General features: G+C 46.5%; 4 protein-coding genes across 4 annotated transcripts; 3 read left to right on the top strand and 1 right to left on the bottom strand.

Annotated features, from left to right (window-relative positions):
• Positions 1–40: 40 nt before the first annotated feature.
• Positions 41–660, top strand: LACBIDRAFT_323126 (uncharacterized protein; the record flags this gene model as incomplete). Its single annotated transcript, XM_001876799.1, has 2 exons — positions 41–225; positions 378–660. 2 exons carry the CDS (start codon positions 41–43, stop codon positions 658–660), a joined length of 468 nt encoding a protein of 155 aa, XP_001876834.1.
• Positions 661–3,354: 2,694 nt separating this feature from the next.
• LACBIDRAFT_311085 (uncharacterized protein) lies at positions 3,355–5,597 on the top strand (the record flags this gene model as incomplete). Its single annotated transcript, XM_001876798.1, has 16 exons — positions 3,355–3,562; positions 3,614–3,628; positions 3,682–3,702; positions 3,757–3,782; positions 3,834–4,360; positions 4,411–4,463; positions 4,513–4,578; positions 4,627–4,682; positions 4,736–4,739; positions 4,810–4,867; positions 4,925–4,970; positions 5,032–5,212; positions 5,278–5,295; positions 5,349–5,413; positions 5,461–5,494; positions 5,545–5,597. 16 exons carry the CDS (start codon positions 3,355–3,357, stop codon positions 5,595–5,597), a joined length of 1,431 nt encoding a protein of 476 aa, XP_001876833.1.
• A 95-nt stretch (positions 5,598–5,692) lies between these two features.
• LACBIDRAFT_311084 (uncharacterized protein) lies at positions 5,693–6,451 on the bottom strand (the record flags this gene model as incomplete). Its single annotated transcript, XM_001876328.1, has 1 exon — positions 5,693–6,451. The coding sequence occupies one exon, from the start codon at positions 6,449–6,451 to the stop codon at positions 5,693–5,695; it is 759 nt and encodes a 252-aa protein (XP_001876363.1).
• A 2,018-nt stretch (positions 6,452–8,469) lies between these two features.
• On the top strand, positions 8,470–10,129 carry LACBIDRAFT_311083 (glycoside hydrolase family 16 protein; the record flags this gene model as incomplete). Its single annotated transcript, XM_001876797.1, has 10 exons — positions 8,470–8,611; positions 8,672–8,799; positions 8,849–8,929; positions 8,975–9,033; positions 9,085–9,315; positions 9,364–9,369; positions 9,432–9,447; positions 9,496–9,662; positions 9,721–9,781; positions 9,833–10,129. 10 exons carry the CDS (start codon positions 8,470–8,472, stop codon positions 10,127–10,129), a joined length of 1,188 nt encoding a protein of 395 aa, XP_001876832.1.
• Between the last annotated feature and the right edge of the window lie 8,325 nt (positions 10,130–18,454).

Below are 18,454 nucleotides of genomic sequence, written 5' to 3'. Positions count from 1 at the left end.
AGACTTCCCATTGCTCTAAAAGGCTCTGATCCGCACTGGCATGCGCGTGTTCTTGGAGCACTTTGGAGCACCCCCTAGTCGCTCTCAGGCTTTCCGTGGATTGGCTCTAGCCGATGTCAGCGTGAATGCTTCCGCACAAGTGGGGCTTCGAAACACTCCTATTTTATATTCCGCCAGTCACGGAATTAAGGATGTGGGGAAGGTGCTTGCCGCTCCCATCAAATAGTTGTCACGACGCAGCGTCTCTGTCGAGGCGGCCTAGTTACGTGCAAATCTGCCAAAGAGAGTTTGGAGACTTGAGGCTGTATGTGACAATCTACCAGAATTCAATCTCGTTGCTCACCTGCACAATGATGGATATTTTGCGAAAAGCATAGTACCAACTCAGGCCTTCTCTGGCTGTTTGAGGCCGCTCATGCCTATCAATCACGGCATGCCTGCCTGACAGACGGCGTTGACGCTCATCGCTGCCCATTCCCGGAGACGTCGGCGCTAACCATGTTTACCGAGGCGGTCGGCGCATCCCCAGCGGGCAAAGGAATGGGATCATGGGTGATCGAAACTTATCTCGGTGTCAATCAGTCCATCAACGATCTTCATATCAACGTTATTGCGATCATTCAAGGCAGGCCGTGGCGTATGATCTTGCTCGTTTCCTAGGTTCATGCATTGTCTACTCGGAGTACACAATTACACAGGGTCTGGGTACGTGGAATATAATGGTATGATCATTTCCAACTTCGCAGTTGTCCTCATCCTCTCTCCCAAATCCAATCACAAAAAGTCCACCTATCAGGCTATCTGTCTCTTCAGATCGTATATCCATAAGAAAACCCCCTTCGACTTACGAGGTTATTCGCTTCTTGACGGCGGCATCCAATTAAATATTGGCGCTTATGAGGGGCAGTATCCTTGTGCGCCAAGTCCCAATACCAGCTTCTATACGACTTCTGTAGGCGCTCAAATCGCAATAAGGTTCTCTGTTAAAAGCTTTACATCAATGACGGAAAGTGGTAATTGGTAAATTTCCTTAATAATATTCTCGGGCCAATGAGGGCGCAAAGAGGTTGTCACTTGTTGCGATAGATCATGTAATTCCACAATTTACAGATGGGTAGGACAAAGGAAACACTGAAAGGGAGTGCATTCAGTTGGTCGCAAAACTGGATATCAGGTAGCTCTGACGCAAATGAAAGATAAATTATCAGCAGCTACAGTCGAAACCCTCGTAACCCATACCCTTCCGTGGACAGTCCAGCCTATGGGTTTTCAGAGGTTATGGGTTGGAGGGGGTGGGAAAAAAATAAGCGCTCAAAAAATCATGGAAATCTCGAGAAAATCTAATTTTCTTTGTTTGCTGGACTGGAAGTAAAACAATCAGCACCATTGGGGCAAGTCATCATTGATGTATTTCTATTCAACAGTGTTGACTTTGTGATCGAGTGAAGCTTGATCTGGGGAGGAGGGGCATTGCAAGTTGATTTCAGAGAATTTGGTGATCAGCAGGTCAATAAATTTGGTGTTGTGGTGGATTTTATTAATGTAGATAAAAATTTTATTGAGTGTCATGAAAAAGCAGTGAAAAATGCGGGGTTCTATGACCATTTTTGGTAGGTATGACCCTAACTTAGGGTCCAAAAACCTATGGGTTTTGCCCACGAAGGGCTATGGGTTATGGATTATCACGGACTTATGGGTTATGGTATGCAAATCCCCGCCCACCAACTTGGTGGATCCAAAATGGCATGGGATTTCAGGGGTTATGGGTTATCTGATGCATGGGTTACGAGGGTTTCGACTGTACCCAACAGCTACCTTGTCATATGCACATGCAGCACCCAACATTTGATTGCTGTACCCACGTGATTTGCGATCTTGGTACACCACTCAACACGCGTTCCATTCGACGCGACCTTTAAATATTTCTGCAACTTTAACCTTTCCGACGATTCTCCTAGCTATTGCCCTGCCTTCCTTTGAACCCTGGATTTCTTGATTTCTGTGCCTTTCGCATATTTTTCCGACCCTCCGTCAAGTTTTGTTCGCCCATGTTTCATCGCAGTTTCCCCTTTCATCCTCCTTCCTCTTCCATGACCCACTCATTCAATCTGATGTTTGTTGATTATTTCATTCTATCCGTTCACTGTCCACATATCTAGTCATATATCTTACAGGCTATTTTCAATATCGTTCATTGAGTATATTATCTCAGACTCGTCGCTTATTTCGCTAAATTGCCAAACCTTCGAGCTTCTATTGTACTCACCTCGCCTCCAGCATCCTGTGTATTCTCCGGCAGGAAACACCACTACCCTCTTATCTCCCCTTTTATAACACAGCACCCTGAATTTATATATTCTACCACTTATTTTCCTGGCACTTTGAACGGTACACTCATTTCTGTATACGTACTATCAAAGAGATGACGCGACCTTGATCCAAGAGTGCTTCACTACATATTATTAATCAGCATAAATGCATGGCTATGAATTGATCTGCACGCGTGTGAGGTGTAAAGTAAACAAGCATGCCTGGCATACTGTTTTCTTCACTCGTCTCCGTTTTGTTTTGCCGAAATTCTCGCGAAAATGTTCCTTTTCTGGCACCTAGGAACAGACGGCGTTACCCGGCGGCGTGATTGGATAAGATAATAAACAGAGTGACGTAATTTTCAACCCTCTCCCGTAAACATTGTCATTGACAATTCATTTATCACGATGGTCCAAGTGTGCTTACCTTGCGTATATAGGCTCGCTGATATTCAATTGTCGCCCCTCATTCCGGCTTGATATTGCGCCGATAAGGACTGAAAATGTATTCGGGAAGGGAATGGAGGGATGTAAAAGACTTAGATAGAGGCAAGCGCTCAAACCTGCAAATTTGCCCTTCCCGCCGGCGCACTCCGGTTAACTCCATCGAATTAAACGACGTCAACGTTCAGAATCGTCCTCTTCGAGTCTGTGACGATAAATGGGGTATCAAAATATCAAGGCTAGTGAGTCCGCGACCACCGACTGCTGTATGAAAAAACAATCACAAGCACGAGTATGACCACTCAAAAAATATCTGATCGGCTTTTAGGTTTTCGGTGCAAAGAGGACCTGCATTTGACCTGCATGGCGGTTTCAGCTTCAGGCTCGTGCACCTGCGGCCTGCCACATTTGTTACCAGATTGTTGCCAGTTGTTGCCTTTTCTGCACGTCAGTCAGGGTTCTTCTAAACCTGGATTGTTGATGTGAAATTGATGGATTCCAGAGGAACAATTCAATTGAAATTCAGTGCAGGACACTCAAAACCGGCAGCCTGAGGTCTACCTCACTTCGCTTCCCCTTCCACTTCCCGAACACCAGCAACATGCCAGCTAGAACGCTGCCTAATTTTGAAGACGACCCTCTCACCAATGCCATCAAGCCGCCGCCAGATGAAACACCTAAAGAACGACAGCGCCGATTGCGTTCAGAGCAAGCCGCGAAGGCCGTCTCCGATTCAATTGACAAGGAGTTGGAATCACAACGCGCATCCGAGAGGAATGGGCAGAAGCCGGTCAAGATTCTTCTGCTTGGTGAGTCTCCCCTTCACCTCGAACGACGAGCGCAACTCATTGGAATCACAGGTCAAAGCGAATCAGGTGGGCTGTTATCATGCCGTTCTTCCACATGGGATCTAATTCGCGCCCTTGAGGCAAATCGACCACTTTGAAAAGTAGGCTTCGCCCTGACAACGGTTTATCCGCCCGCTGACGTCGTGCGAGGACAGATTTTCAGCTGCTTTACGAACCAAAGGCACGTTCCCTCAACACATTCAGATGTTCATTTGCTGACCATTCACGACAGGCCTTTCGCACGGAAAGAGCGTCGTGGCGGGCAGTAATCCAACTCAACGTCGTTCGCTCAATCCACTTGATTTTCGACGCTATCTCAAAGGCAGAGAAAACCTCATCTGGATCCCAGGATTTTGTAGTAGACCTGATAGCTTCCCCCGAGCTTTTGAAGCTCAAATTACGTTTAGCCCCCCTCCTTCAAGTCGAAGAGACCCTCATTCGCCGTCTCACGCCGGCTGGATCTAGTGAAACGGAGGCAACCTTACGAATCGGGAGAGATATGTCGTACTCCGAACGCACGAAAAACTACATGAAGGAGGTCACTATCAACTCCGCTGTGCAATGGAAAGGGTCGTTTGGACGCAGGGACGTAGGGCGCAGTAGCTTCGATGCAGACAAGGCTATGAATTGGGAGGATGCTGATGACCCCGGTCGCATCCTACACGCTTGTTCCGAAGATATGATACGACTATGGGAAGACCCAATGACGAAGAAGTTCTTGGAGGCACAAAAACTTCGAGTCCGGGAGCTCGCCGGATTGTACGCTGTTTTGTCGCTTCCAGATGGCTTGAACGATGACGTGACTATAGCTTTTTGGATGTTCTGGAACGAGTTACGGCTCCCCAATACATACCCACTGACGGTACGCCCCTTCCTATTGCCTATTTCCTCCTCATGCCTGGGATCCCCAGATGACATCCTGAAAGCGCGCTTGAAAACGTTAGGCGTCACTGAGCATCGCTTTATTCTTTCCGGGAGTGAGTCACAATTATCCTGGGATTATGATTTACTCAACACACTCTCAGAGAATAACATCAGCAGGGATTGGCGCGTTTTTGACGTTGGAGGACATAGATCACAGGTACTCTTTTTCCTCCTACAGCATTTTGTCTAATTGAATTGATGAATCGTTAGCGAGGTAAAAATTCACCTACCTTTCTCCCCTTCCAGGTCTTCTGATAGGCGGAAATAATCTCCACTATTGATAGCTGCATGGGTCCCGTACTTCGATGACATGGATGCTATCATCTTTCTTGCCCCAATCAGGTGAGGGCGATCGTTCCAAAATAGCAACATAACGGCAATTCGCTGATGATACTTCAGTTGCTTCGATCAAGTACTTGCGGAGGACCACAAAGTCAATAGACTGGTGCCTCACCTATTTTTTTTAACTATCTTTCTTCTGCTCCCCTGACTCGTTCTCTACTTAGGAAGACTCAGTCAAACTGTGGACGTCAATCGTCTCGCACCCCCTTTTGAAGAACACCAACCTAGTCCTATTTTTGAACAAGATTGACATACTGCAGTCGAAACTGGCTTCTGGGATCAAAATAGCCGATTATGTGGTGTCTTACGGAGACCGTCCTAATGACTACGAACATGCATCGACCTGTTGCGTCATTTTGGCTTCATCCTCCCTCACATGTAACTGACCCTGCTGATCATGAATACGACAGATCTGAGAAGAAAATTCTGTGTGTGGTTCACCGAGACTTCTAGCTGGTTCTGCGCTCACAACAAATTTCAGCTGGTATTCTGAAGGAGAAATCGCCCCTTCCCCGCGTCTTTTATTGCCATTTCACGACGGTAACCGTATGTGCATCAACCTTTCACCTGAACGTCATCTCACAGCATTATAGGATACGAAATCTACGAAATACATCTTATCCAATCGTCAGTTGCTGCCTCATTCGCCAATACAGGTCACTGACGGTCAAACACAGTTAAGGATATGCTTATGAGGGACAATCTCACCAAAACGAACCTTATAGCCTGATACCACATGCTCACCAACTAGTCTTACTATATATTTGTTGTAACGTTACCCTTGTAGTCTTGTAGATTTAGGATACCATGTAATGTATAACCGTTCTAAGGAGTCGCCTTCAATTCAAACTCTTCGTCAAGGTCCGTCATTGCAGAAGACGTGGCGTCAGGCGTCCAACTTGATAACCTTTCCCTTTGCCACCACAATCCTGGTCTACCAGCCCCATTATTCAATTCTCTTTCCCATCGCACCTCCATTTCCCCTTCAAGTACTCCATGAGTTCCCCCTAATGCTGAATTCCACACGGCCATGCCAATATTCTGGATCTGTTCGGCTTCAATCTCAGAAGCAGATTCTTGCAATGGTGGAACGTGTAGGAGAAAGAACGGTATCGGCGAGGACATAGCGCGTAGGAGAGTCGATTTGGTGAATGGAGATTCGGAAACCAGCAGAGCTACCACCGGATCGAGGGTTGAAGGAGCCGTGATAGGGTTTACCCAATGATGCTGGATTGAGGGTAGAAAGCGGTGAAGCACCCCTTCCAGTTCTCTGACATACTTCGGGCTTGTCTTCTTCTTTTCCGCTTTGCATTGACCAAGTACACGTATTCGCCGTCGTGGGGAGTTCGCAGAGCCGGATGGGTCAGGTAACCACCACCACCCAAGTAGGTCGATACCGCCATCTTCTTTTCCGCCAACTCGTCTCAGCGACATAGACATATTATCCCGCAGAAGTTTCAGTGACCTTTCCTCGAATGCCGTCCCCCGATGGACAGTAGAGAGTGGCTTTGAAGCCCAGTTAAGACTCGCCGAGAAGTTCCGCCTGGCCAACGAAGTACCGAACGTCGAATATGATGATTTCATCGCACTGGTGGGTGCGAAGCTGAATTTTGTGAACGTTGGTGATTGGCTGATGAAGCTGAAGGCTGGCGAACATTGCTGATCAGTTGAATTTCAATTCGAACTCAGTTTACTCTCCACTGTCTTTGTAATCAGTATTACTAACGCTCTTTGTCTCGACCATCCTCTTGCCGTTCCTCCACTTACAACGTTTGAACACTATGAGGAATACTAGAAAACTTACTCCGATTGTTCTCGAAGCCTGACGCTTGAACCCGCAAAATTCCAATAAAAAGGAAGAACTTGTGCATGCATGTCGGATGACCTATCTCCTCAGGAGTCGCCAGAACCTCCGATGGCACAAAGAAATGCACCCATTTCTATCGGCTGTGCAAGGCATCCTGGTGTGTGTCCTGTCGATTTATTACAACGTTACCTGATGGTGAATTTATTCTCCCTTTCTCCCCTGGAAATAGCGTAGGCCCTTGTTCGCAACCTTCAAAATCAGTGATGGCGGAGGAAAAACATTTGCTATTGGTAACCGCACAGTTGTGAAAGATGGTTTGAAGAGGTTTACGATTCTAGGATGCTCAACGTTGAATCACGAGATCAGTTCCATTCCAAATTCACCAGATCAAGCCTAAATATCATGACGGCAATTAAAGTAACCCTTTGCTTTAAGTTAGTGTCTTGGTGCTTTCATGATATTCAAAATGGGCTCATATTTCTCTATTTGACTGTAATCTACTACAGACTAACCGAAGGGGCACGACGGACAACGACAAGCCGCTCCAACTGTTCCGAATACCCGCAGCCCCAAGTCTTATATCAACAACAGTGAACTTCTTCGATGGTATCAAGTGGCATTGGTGAACTTCTGTTGGCGACTTCGTCACGCCATCTATCCTACAAAATGGGCATGGATACTACGCGGTCCTCTCTGACGTTTCGAAACAAGAGAACTCGATAGGTTGACAGAAGACCAAACCGCGGAAATGTGGACTCACCACCCTTGAACGTTGAACGTCGGCTCCAAGAGGACGCTTTCTTGGCCGACATTTTGTGGAGATTTGAGAGGACTCGCCAAGATATCTGGTGCCCCAACAGGTTTTTGTTCAGCCATGAACGCCCCTTGAATCTTACACCTTTTTTCGCCATCCTCACATCATAGCGCCTTCAAGTATACGTGACTTGCAACAACCTGCGAATCCTACATTTAACTTTACCTAGCACAGCCTAGCACTGGGTTCACTCAACTTCGCCGCACAACTATCACCTTGCAAATTTTGAGAAGTGAAGTTCGCATTGTTCTTGGGCGGTTGCAATGACCGATACATGGTGAACGAGGCAGGCACGCTGCAATCTGTCGGCGCTCAAGCCTTCGTAATGTTCTAATTTGGGACAAAAGTGAGTGACGTTTCTATGGTTGTTATTTCCATTCTGCACCCTCGAAACGCCGCGTGTTTTAGAACCTGTTCTATTTGTTGCGCAGCCTGCTGCGGTGAATCCGACCGTTTAACGCCCTCTCCCCTTCGAGTTCATTTCCTGACTCGCGGTCAGATTTAGTTGGTGGCCACAAGCGCATTGCACCTCGATTGCGCCGGTCCAGCGAAGTTTTGACTGTATGTTTTGCGAAACCAGGTACAAGGTACACGGAAGTGACAGGCCGGACCGCCATGTGTTGCTAATGGGGATATTGGAATGGAATCTCTGCCTCGTGGTCGGCCAAATGCAGCCCAACTTAGTGGGAAACCACAAACGCCTGGGCTCTGGATTGGGCTCGGAGTCAACCTATACTTCGCGAAATATCTCCTGGTGGTACGGCATACTGATAGGTTTCTTATCTTTTGGATGATCTACTTGTGGCCGTTTTACACACAACCAATGGAGTTCGGCTTCGCGATGACGTCGTCTCCGTCACGTTCCACAACAGCGAAATGGTAGGAATTGATCGCGTTGCTGTGTAGCCTCGCTTCACCCATGCAGGTTGTATTTATAGTGGGGGGTCGTTCCGCTGAGGGTTCCTTGGTCACCAATTCACCATGAAGATGTACAGGCAGTGGCCGCTTCTACTGTTCACCCTCTTACCTGCATGCTGGGCTTACGACATCGTCCAGGACTATTCAGGATCCTCTTTCTTCGATAAGTGGGACTTTTACGGTAATTGGGATAATCTGACGCTCGGTGAGTACATGTCAGTCAAGTTCTGATGATGCTGTTGGCTGAACTTTCTTTCCGGTTTAGGCGACGTATGGTGGTTGGGAAGGCAAGATGCTTTTGCACAAGGGCTCGTTTATGTAAACAACGCTGGTAACGCTATTTTGAAAGTCGACGACGTGAGCAATGTGGCACTAAATCAAAAGCGGAACACGGTATGCCCTATCCGATTCGTTTTTTTTGGTAATTCTTTAAATTATATAGGTTCGCATTACAAGCCAAGCTGCGTATAATGTCGGGAGTTTATGGATCGCAGATATCGTACATCTTCCATTCGGTTGTTCAGTGAGTATTTAATCCGCATATTTTAGATCCGAATTCATTTGTCAGGTGTGGCCTGCCTTTTGGACCAAAGGAACATTACTATGGCCGGATGGCGGTGAAATTGAGTACGCCTTCAATAAGGTTTTCTTGTTATATTCGACTTACGACATCGACAGCATAATCGAGGGTATCAATTTAGTGAGCCAGAACCAAATGGCTTTGCACACCCTTCCAGGATGTTACCACAACACCACGCCTCCAAACCAGATGGGTATATCAGATCCAACGAAGGTGGACTGCTCCCAGCCATCTGGCTGTGTCGTATCGGAGTCGGCACCGAATAGTTTTGGCCAGGGATTTGCAAATGCGGGCGGAGGCGTTTTTGGGGTTCAATTTGATGTCGCTGGGTACGTCTTGGAGCATCATTCAATACTAATCCTTGCTGATTGTAACAGCGTTTTGTGAGTTAATATATTCTACTCCATGATCTCCTAGGTCCTGATACGAAGTTGTTACGAGATAGCATCTGGTTCTGGAGTGTAAGTCGTCTTACTTTGATCGTTTCTTTGAATTCAAAGTCACATCAGCGCCCCTCCATTCCCGCGTCTATCGCAAATGCTAATGCAACATCAAGCATCAATGTATCCGATTGGGGTGCGCCGTCAGCAAGTTATCCGGCGTCGGAACCGTGCAATATTACTCAGTTCTTTACACCCCAAAATTTGGTAATTGACATCACACTTTGCGGGATATGGTGCGTTAGAAACATATTGTTGACTTCCCTTTCCCCCCTGACTTATCACCGCCATTAGGGCTGGGCTTCCTGCACAATACTTACCACAATGCAGCGGGGCAGGCCCAACAGGTATCTGCGTGAGCCTATCCCTTGCGAAAAAATAATCAATTCTAAATGGTTGTTCACAGTACAACGATAACGTTGTTGGCCCTGGGGGTCGGTACTCGAATGCTTACTTTGAAATAAAATACGTACGGGCGTACACCACGGGCGGCATTGCTCCAACACCCACTGCTGCTGCCCACGCCTTGCTTTCACAGGCGGTGACGTCGACCATTAAAACTACGTCCCCAGCTGGAACTGTCCTAGTTCCTAGTCCGTTATTCTTTCCTGGTAACACCGCTAGACGAGGATTTGAGGTGCAGGGATGGCGATTGACATTAGTCGGAATCATTGTTGTGATGACCACCTATCTGGTTTGGTAATCCTTCCCATTAAATTCTTTCCCTTTTCCAGATCTTTTGCCGGGCTGATTTTGTTGTGCATGGATAATACTTAGACATCATGGAAACATCATGTATCTTATTTGTATAGGATATTGGACAATGGAGAGGTTATGTTTTTATTTGAATAGAAGAATATCAGACGTTAGGGCCTCTATAAGTGTTTGGATAATTAGTCAAAGGCAAAATCTTACTTGTATTTTAGGTGCGATAAATGGGTCAAGTTTCCATCAAAGATATTTATGTCACGAATCAGGATAAAAGGCGATGCGCCGTGGAGTCGGTGGAACGCGGTGCGGTGACGCGATCATGGGCCACTCCGCCCCAACCCCCGCTTGAATAAGACTTCGTTTATCACTGAATGTTCTACATTTGCTTATACAGGTATCAAAATTCGACAAGAACTGATGTCAGGGGATAAAAGCTCCAGCGAAGAGGTTCATAAATCCGTAAAACCCCCAATCGCCTCCTACAATGTGCAGCAGCATCAGCAGCTCATAGGTCTTTCAATGCCATTTCATCATCGTCTTCAAACTGGAGGCGGCAATTGGCCCGACAATTCTGGGTTTGTTCCGCCTCAAATCGATGGAACTCAACTTGCGCAAAGGGGAGCGGATATGCGAGCTGTGTATGGTTGAGTACTCCACAGAGGCGCAAGGAGAGGCACCGAACAAAGGAGCAAGGAGAAAGCCTAGAGCTTTGACGGTTGGGAGGGACTGTGGCTGCAAGAAAGGGGATTCAGCTGAAAGGAGTAGGTCCTCCGTTTGAGGATTGAGCATACAACTGAATAGCGTTTGCCCTTATCTTTTTGCAGCAATGGGATAGTTGTCGTCGGCCCTCAGGATGTCACAGAAAGCTGGTGACGTGGATATTTTCTACAAAAGATGTCCGGTGTGCCTTCAATGAAGAGAAGTGATGGCGCTGTCCACGGTGAAGATGCTATGCAGGGAACGGTTGAGGATAGCCCATTGATAGCTTATATGGTATATTAGCAAAAGCCAAAACAGAAGGAGGAGTACTAGTTCACGTACGATTCTCGAGTGACCGCGGAGCCCATAATCCGCTCACGAGGGAGGGATCACATACTTCCCATCGTCCTACGCATCTCCAATCAGCCAAAAACCACCTTGTTGATCAATCGTTCCTGATGTCTACTCGCCTAGTCCCCTGATGGCGTTGAGATTCGAAGATAGCGAAGAACCGCAGGCGTCAGGCGAGATTGACTTGGTCCTGCCGCTGTGCTGCGTCTAGCTTCCAACTGCCGCATGACGTCGTCGTTTTCCAATCGGGCGTGCTGTAGTAAGGTCAAAGGGGTGACTCAGCTCCAATTTCTTGCTAGTCGGACTCACCGATCTACCAGGCTAAGTCAACGCCACGACTTCTTCTCTGTCTGCTTCAACTCGTCCTCGGTCTTTTCCTTCGGGTCTGATCCTTGGTAACTCCTTGGACGAGGGCCTGCTATGGCACACTCTTGTTTCAAGGGGGTTTCTCGGCCTACACCATGCTCCAAAATCCAAAGAATAAGAGAATCGCATGTGTGACAGGGGACCGGATACAGGAAGGGGGAGCGCGAGGAGGAGAGGGGGTGCAGTGATGAAGCAGCATATGCTGCATCGAGTCTTGGTATCGGTAAGACAAAGGCAGGTCAAAGAACGGGGCGTTCTGCCAATGCCAACCGAATCATGGGCAGGGTGAACGCATAGGGTACGGATCCGATCCTTGGTAACTCTCTTAACAACAACCTGCCTCGATACTCTCTCATTTGAGAGCTGGGTTTGGCGGTAAAGGGAGAGGAGAGCCCAGGATTCTTGGGCGAAAAAGTTGCTCCTAGGACCTCCGGAGAAGAAAGAGGCAGAGGATACTGGAGGGAATGCATGAATGCCCCTCCTTGATGAGGCAAGTAGAGCGAACCATGGCCATTCCTCTGGACACCAACCCGAATCATGGGTCGGATAACCACATATACGAGGTTGTCGGCTCCGCCTTTAGAGGCGGGCCATGTACAGCGTAATCTTTGTTATGGGGAGGCAGGAGTTGGGGCTTGATGGCCGTCGTTTGATAGTTCATGAGTGGCTTGTCGGGTCATACGAGAAAGGGTAAAGATGGCCCTATCCCTCCTCAACATCGCGAAGGCTTGTCCAACGGATGTAGGTTCGTGGAAGAGAGTCTGAGAAAAAATGGAAGGGGCCCATCAGGTGAACAAGCGCTCAACCCGTACAACGCCGATTAATGGTTGACATTTGTCCTTGATCCGCATCCAGAAATACGACCAAGAAAGAAAGAGAAAAGAGCCAGAACAACGAAAAGAAGAACACCAACTCACTTTTCAGCCAACGTCAACGACGGCCTCTCCTTCTCCAAGGGCAAACTCATCCTCTGAATCTCCCCATGTCTCCCCTTCAAAGCCGGGCTCCTCCCCATCGAACTTCTCCTGGACAATCCAGCTCCGACATGTAAAGACTGCATTTCGCGCGCACTTGAAGGCGAGCGTGCCGCGTTGTTCAAATTTATCGAGCTTGAGGTGTAGTAGTCCGGGGCGCGGTCAGGGGAGCAATATCATATAGAGCTTTGTCTCCGGGAGGTTCTTCTTATGCTTGCAGATGTGCCTGGTGAGGGTGAGGATGCGGATGTGGATGATGATAAGGTGATTGTTTTCCATCTAATAGGTGGAGTGGCCGTGGATCGGGTGAGGCGGGTAGTATGCATAGAGAGTGTTGTTTAGATTTGGTTGTTGGATGGCGTCGTTGTGCAGCAAGTCTCCGCTTCTGGACCTTTCGCGAACCAACTTGGGCGAACGCGAACGCGGACCGGCAAAACGAAACCCTAGGGCCCTAACCCTCGTTTGTGGCCGTTGCAACCATCATACCCATCCCTAACCGGAAGCAATGGTCTTCAGCGCAGCCTGAAGCTCTCCAGTTCTAACCCCAACCCTTTCATCCAGCTGAGGAACCGGCTCATCAGTCAAACACAGCTCGCACAAAACATGCTCTTTGGAACAGCGCTAGCGTTTCGTGGTTTTGATAATTGGCACGACCTTGTTCTTGAGGGCTTGAAGATTGAGGGGTATGCTCGAATCAAGGACTGTGCAAATGCCTTCCCACTTGTACGTCACATACCCGTAGAGTCGCGTCCCAAGACCCGATCGGAGCAGCAGATGGCGGAAGTGTGACGTTGGGAGTGTATATGCATCAACTGGGGGAAGTTGTGGGGAAGAGGCGTTAGCGACGTGAAGAAGAGAGTCAGAAAGTAGCCGTGGGGTGGGAAGAGGGGAGGAGGTGGGGATGGAACGAGGGGATGGTAAGAAGAGGGGTGGAGAGGAGAGGGGGGTTGGAAAGACTCCACCATCCGCTTTGTGGAGGGATCGATCGACGTGAAGGTGCGTTATGTAGTTTAATCTGGTACGAGTCCCGGTCGTCTTGCTGGTGGTGCAAGCTTCCCCCACGCTCGTTGCGTGAATCTCCACCACGTTTGTGGCTCGAGCTCCCGCCACCGCATTGATCCCAAGTTCTTGATGCCTAGTCGCCTAGTCCATCGACGGCGTTGAAATTCGAAGATGGCGAGCAGCCGCAGACGTTAGACGAGATTGGATTGGTCCTGCCGCTGCGCCTAAGTGTGCGTATACATTGTCAGGAGGGATCACACAAAAAAAATCAAACCAAAGATACATACGAACATTATTGAAGGAAATCGTCGGAGACGCTCCGCGTGGAGTACCCCGCGGCTGATCGAGGTGAAGGATTGGGGGCAGGTGGAGACGGAAGAATAGATTTGCTGGTCTGAGCAGTCGTTAGCACGTTCACATTGAGCGCGGGGAAGGGGAACGATGGGAGTAGACGGAGTCATGCAATGCAGCCACTCAATCTCAGGAGAGGGAAGAACGAAGAGGGAGCGGTACTAACAAGTGAAAGTGTGAACCAAAACTTGAAGCACTTCAAGCTTCATCTCCGATCATCTGTCCCTGCGCAGAAACGTTTACGCTTCTCTGAACCGGGTTCCGAGCGCCCAGTGGGACAGGTGACAAAGAGCTGTGGTGAGCGCTTACCGGCAAAACGCGAACGATGCCTGATGGTCAACGTGTGGCGTTTGTTGCAAGTTGTCGCTTCTTTCCTTCGCCCACATCTGCTCCACTTCCAACATGAGTGAAAACCATATCTTCCAAGGTGCTCGGAATGTCGTTATAAGAGGGGGCACATTCGTGGCTGGCGATAATGTAAGTGAAGCGCTCTGATGCCCTCGTCTCACACACTAATCAGTTGGTATTTTGCGCAGATCAATAACTACACTAGCGCTGGCAACAAAACGAAATCCGACGCAGCGATTCCCGAAAAACCAAACTCAAGTATTCGGTTCACAGGACGTACTGACGTTCTCGCAAAACTCAAGGAACATTTTACTGCCCAAGGCAACGATAAACTCCGCCCTCGAAAATTCTTTTTGTTGTATGGCATGGGGGGTATCGGGAAGACTCAGATTTGTTTGAGGTTCATTGAGGATATGGCTGACTAGTAAGTACTCCATCATATTACTTAGTCCCTGTTTCTGATGGGTTCCCAGCTTTTCCCATGTTTTCTGGATTGATGCATCTTCAGTTGGTACAATCACACAGGCACTGAAGGGAATCTGCAACCTTCCTGAGGCTCGGTCTTCTTCTCTGGATGGTTCACCTCAATCTGCTTTACAGTGGATTAGCTCTCTGAGAGGAAACTATGCACTGGTCTTTGACAATGCTGATAATCTTACACCTGAGGAACTTGAACAATATTTTCCATCTGGGCTAGGAGGGAATATTCTGATAACTAGTCGCAACTCTGGCCTAAAACATTTGACTTTACATCAGAATTCTCTTGAGGTGAAAGAGATGGAAGAAAGTGATGCTATCTCTTTACTCTTAAAGGCTGCTTGCTTGGATGAGTCTCAAGAAGATTTACAAGCTGAGGCTTCCAAGGTTGTGAATGAGCTCTTTTGCATTCCTCTGGCTATTGATCAGGCTGGTGCTTTCATTGCTTTTGGGGGCAGAGACATAAGAGACTATCTTGATGAATATTCTCAATACAGAGAGAGACTATTATCTTACCCAGCTTTCAAAGGGGCATCTAAGTATAACAGAACTGTGTATGGGACTTGGGAGCTATCAGTCAAAGAAATTCAGGCAAGAGCTAAAAGTGGTGATTCTCAAGAAGCTGAGGCAGCTAAGAGTGCAATGCTTCTTCTGGCAATGTTTGCCTTCTTTCATTTTGATGGCATTACAGAAGAGATTTTTTCTTATGCTGCTACTCAGAAATATGGAGATAATGAGCAGAAGTTTGCCTTGCCTCTTGCAAGCCCCATAATTGACTGCACACTGCTTCAGCTGCACAAAACAGGAAAATGGGATAATTACAAATTCAAAGAGGGAATTAGAGTATTACTAGCTTTTAGCCTGATCAAACTGGTTTCATTCAAAGGCATCTATACCATGCACCCACTTATTCATGCATGGGGAAGAGACAGAATGTCCTCAGAAGATGGACAGAAATACTGTTTGATAGCAAATGGAATGTTAGCTTGCTCTCTGCCAGATGACTTTGATAAGCAGCCATATCAGTTTAGAAGGATTTTAGTCACTCATTTGAGAGCCAATATACAGCATAGTCTCATGACAAAGAAGGAAATGGTTGATAAATACTTTGATGATGCTCATGAAAAAATTGGGAAATTGTTGAGTGAGCAGGGGTATTTCAGTGAGGCAGAAAAGTTTCAAATTCTAGTGCTGGATGCAAGAAGCAGAACTCTTGGTGAGGAGGACCCAGATACGATCAGAGCCATGGGTAAACTTGCAACTACATACCAGAATTTAGGAAAATATGCAGATGCAGAGAAACTTGACATGAAAGCTCTAGATATGAAAAAGAGACTTTTTGGAGAAGATGACATAGCTACAATTTGGTCCATGGCTAGTCTTGCAATTACATATGTGAGGCTAGGAAAATATGCAGATGCAGAGAAGCTTGAAATCAAAGTTCTAGATATGAGAAACAGACTTCTTGGAGAAGAGCACCCAGCCACAATCTGGGCCATGAATAATCTTGCAATTACATATAAGAGGCTAGGAAAATATGCAGATGCAGAGAAGCTTGAAATCACAGTTTTAGATATGAGAAACAGACTTCTTGGAGAAGAGCACCCACATACAATCTTGGCCATGCATAATCTTGCAAATACATATAGGAGTCTAGGAAAATATGCAGATGCAGAGAAGCTTCAAAGCAGAGTTCTAGATATGACAAACAGACTTCTTGGAGAAGATCACCCAGATACAATCTGGGTCATGGGTAATCTTGCAAGTTCATATCGGAGTCTAGGAAAATATGAAGATGCAGAGAAGCTTCAAATCAAAGTTCTAGATATCAGAAAGAGACTTCTTGGAGAAGATCACCCAGATACAATCACAGCCATGGGTAATCTTGCAAGTTCATATTGGAGGCTAGGAAAATATGCAGATGCAGAGAAGCTTCAAATCAAAGTTCTAGATATGAGAAACAGACTTCTTGGAGAAGAGCACCCAGATACAATCTGGGCCATGGGTAATCTTGCAAGTACATATAGGAGCTAGGAAAATATGCAGATGCAGAGAAGCTTCAAATCAAAGTTCTAGATATGAGAAACAGACTTCTTGGAGAAGAGCACCCAGATACAATCTCAGCCATGAATAATCTTGCAAATACATATTGGAGGCTAGGAAAATATGCAGATGCAGAGAAGCTTCAAATCACAGTTTTAGATATGAGAAACAGACTTCTTGGAGAAGAGCACCCACATACAATCTCGGCCATGGGTAATCTTGCAAATACATATGGAGCATAGGAAAATATGCAGATGCAGAGAAGCTTCAAAGCAAAGTTTTAGATATGAGAAACAGACTTCTTGGAGAAGAGCACCAAGATACAATCTTGGCCATGAATAATCTTGCAAGTACATATAGGAGGCTAGGAAAATATGCAGATGCAGAGAAGCTTCAAATCAAAGTTCTAGATATGAGAAACAGACTTCTTGGAGAAGATCACCCAGATACAATCTGGGCCATGGGTAATCTTGCAAGTACATATAGGAGCTAGGAAAATATGCAGATGCAGAGAAGCTTCAAAGCAAAGTTCTAGATATGAGAAACAGACTTCTTGGAGAAGATCACCCAGATACAATCTTGGCCATGGGTAATCTTGCAAATACATATAGGAGGCTAGGAAAATATGCAGATGCAGAGAAGCTTGAAATCAAAGTTTTAGATATGAGAAACAGACTTCTTGGAGAAGAGCACCAAGATACAATCTTGGCCATGAATAATCTTGCAAATACATATAGTGGTCTAGGAAAATATGCAGATGCAGAGAAGCTTCAAATCACAGTTCTAGATATGAGAAACAGACTTCTTGGAGAAGAGCACCCACATACAATCTTGGCCATGGGTAATCTCGCAAGTACATATAGGAGGCTAGGAAAATATGCAGATGCAGAGGAGCTTGAAATTGAAGTTCTAAATATGAGAACCAGACTTCTTGGAGAAGAACATCCTGATACAATCAACGGAATGGAAGATCTTGCAATCACACATTTCCATCTAAAAAGATACACAGATGCAGCCAGGCTGGAAGTCCAGGTTGTGGATGTAAGAAAGAAGATTCTTGGAGAAGAACATCCAAAAACAGTTGAAGCAGTGGCATTCCTTGCACAAATTAGATCTCAAGCCAACGCAGATACTTCAGGAACTGAATCAAAGAAACAAGGTTAGTGTTATCTACTCTAGAATCTGGTCAATTCACATGTTTACAATGTTAGTTCACCATTTTTCCACAATTGCAAGTAGGCTTTCCAAAATATTGAAGAGAAAGGTATTGCAATATTCCAACATTTCTCATATTATAGATTCTTATTTGGTTTTTCAGTAGTTAGTGTAACATATCCCTGGGGCCCTTGAGCACTGCAGGCTTCTTATGTAGCAGGCATTGGCTTGTAATTATAGGAGCCAATTGAAAGTAATGGTAGGTTTTTGCTAAATATTGACCATTGAAATTTCAATCATGGTGTCGTAAACGCTACCATAGCTCTATCCAAAAATATTCCCTAGAAGAGGGGAGGTGTGAGAACATATTCAAGCAAACTCAGATTGAGAAAACCGGCAAGGCCAAGGAAAACTACTATGCCAGAGGTGAGAAATTGGGGTGATTGCAAGGTTGGGATAGAAGAACAGATCATTTACTCAAAAGGCTCACAGATGACAGTAAAGAGGAAAGGAAGAGCAAGAGGGCTTGAATAAGGGAGGGGGCTCTACCA

The sequence above is a fragment of the Laccaria bicolor genome, genomic scaffold (assembly GCF_000143565.1).
Source record: "Laccaria bicolor S238N-H82 LACBIscaffold_4 genomic scaffold, whole genome shotgun sequence".
NCBI classification, from domain to species: Eukaryota; Fungi; Basidiomycota; class Agaricomycetes; order Agaricales; family Hydnangiaceae; genus Laccaria; species Laccaria bicolor.
This window is presented reverse-complemented; position numbering and strand designations above follow the sequence as displayed.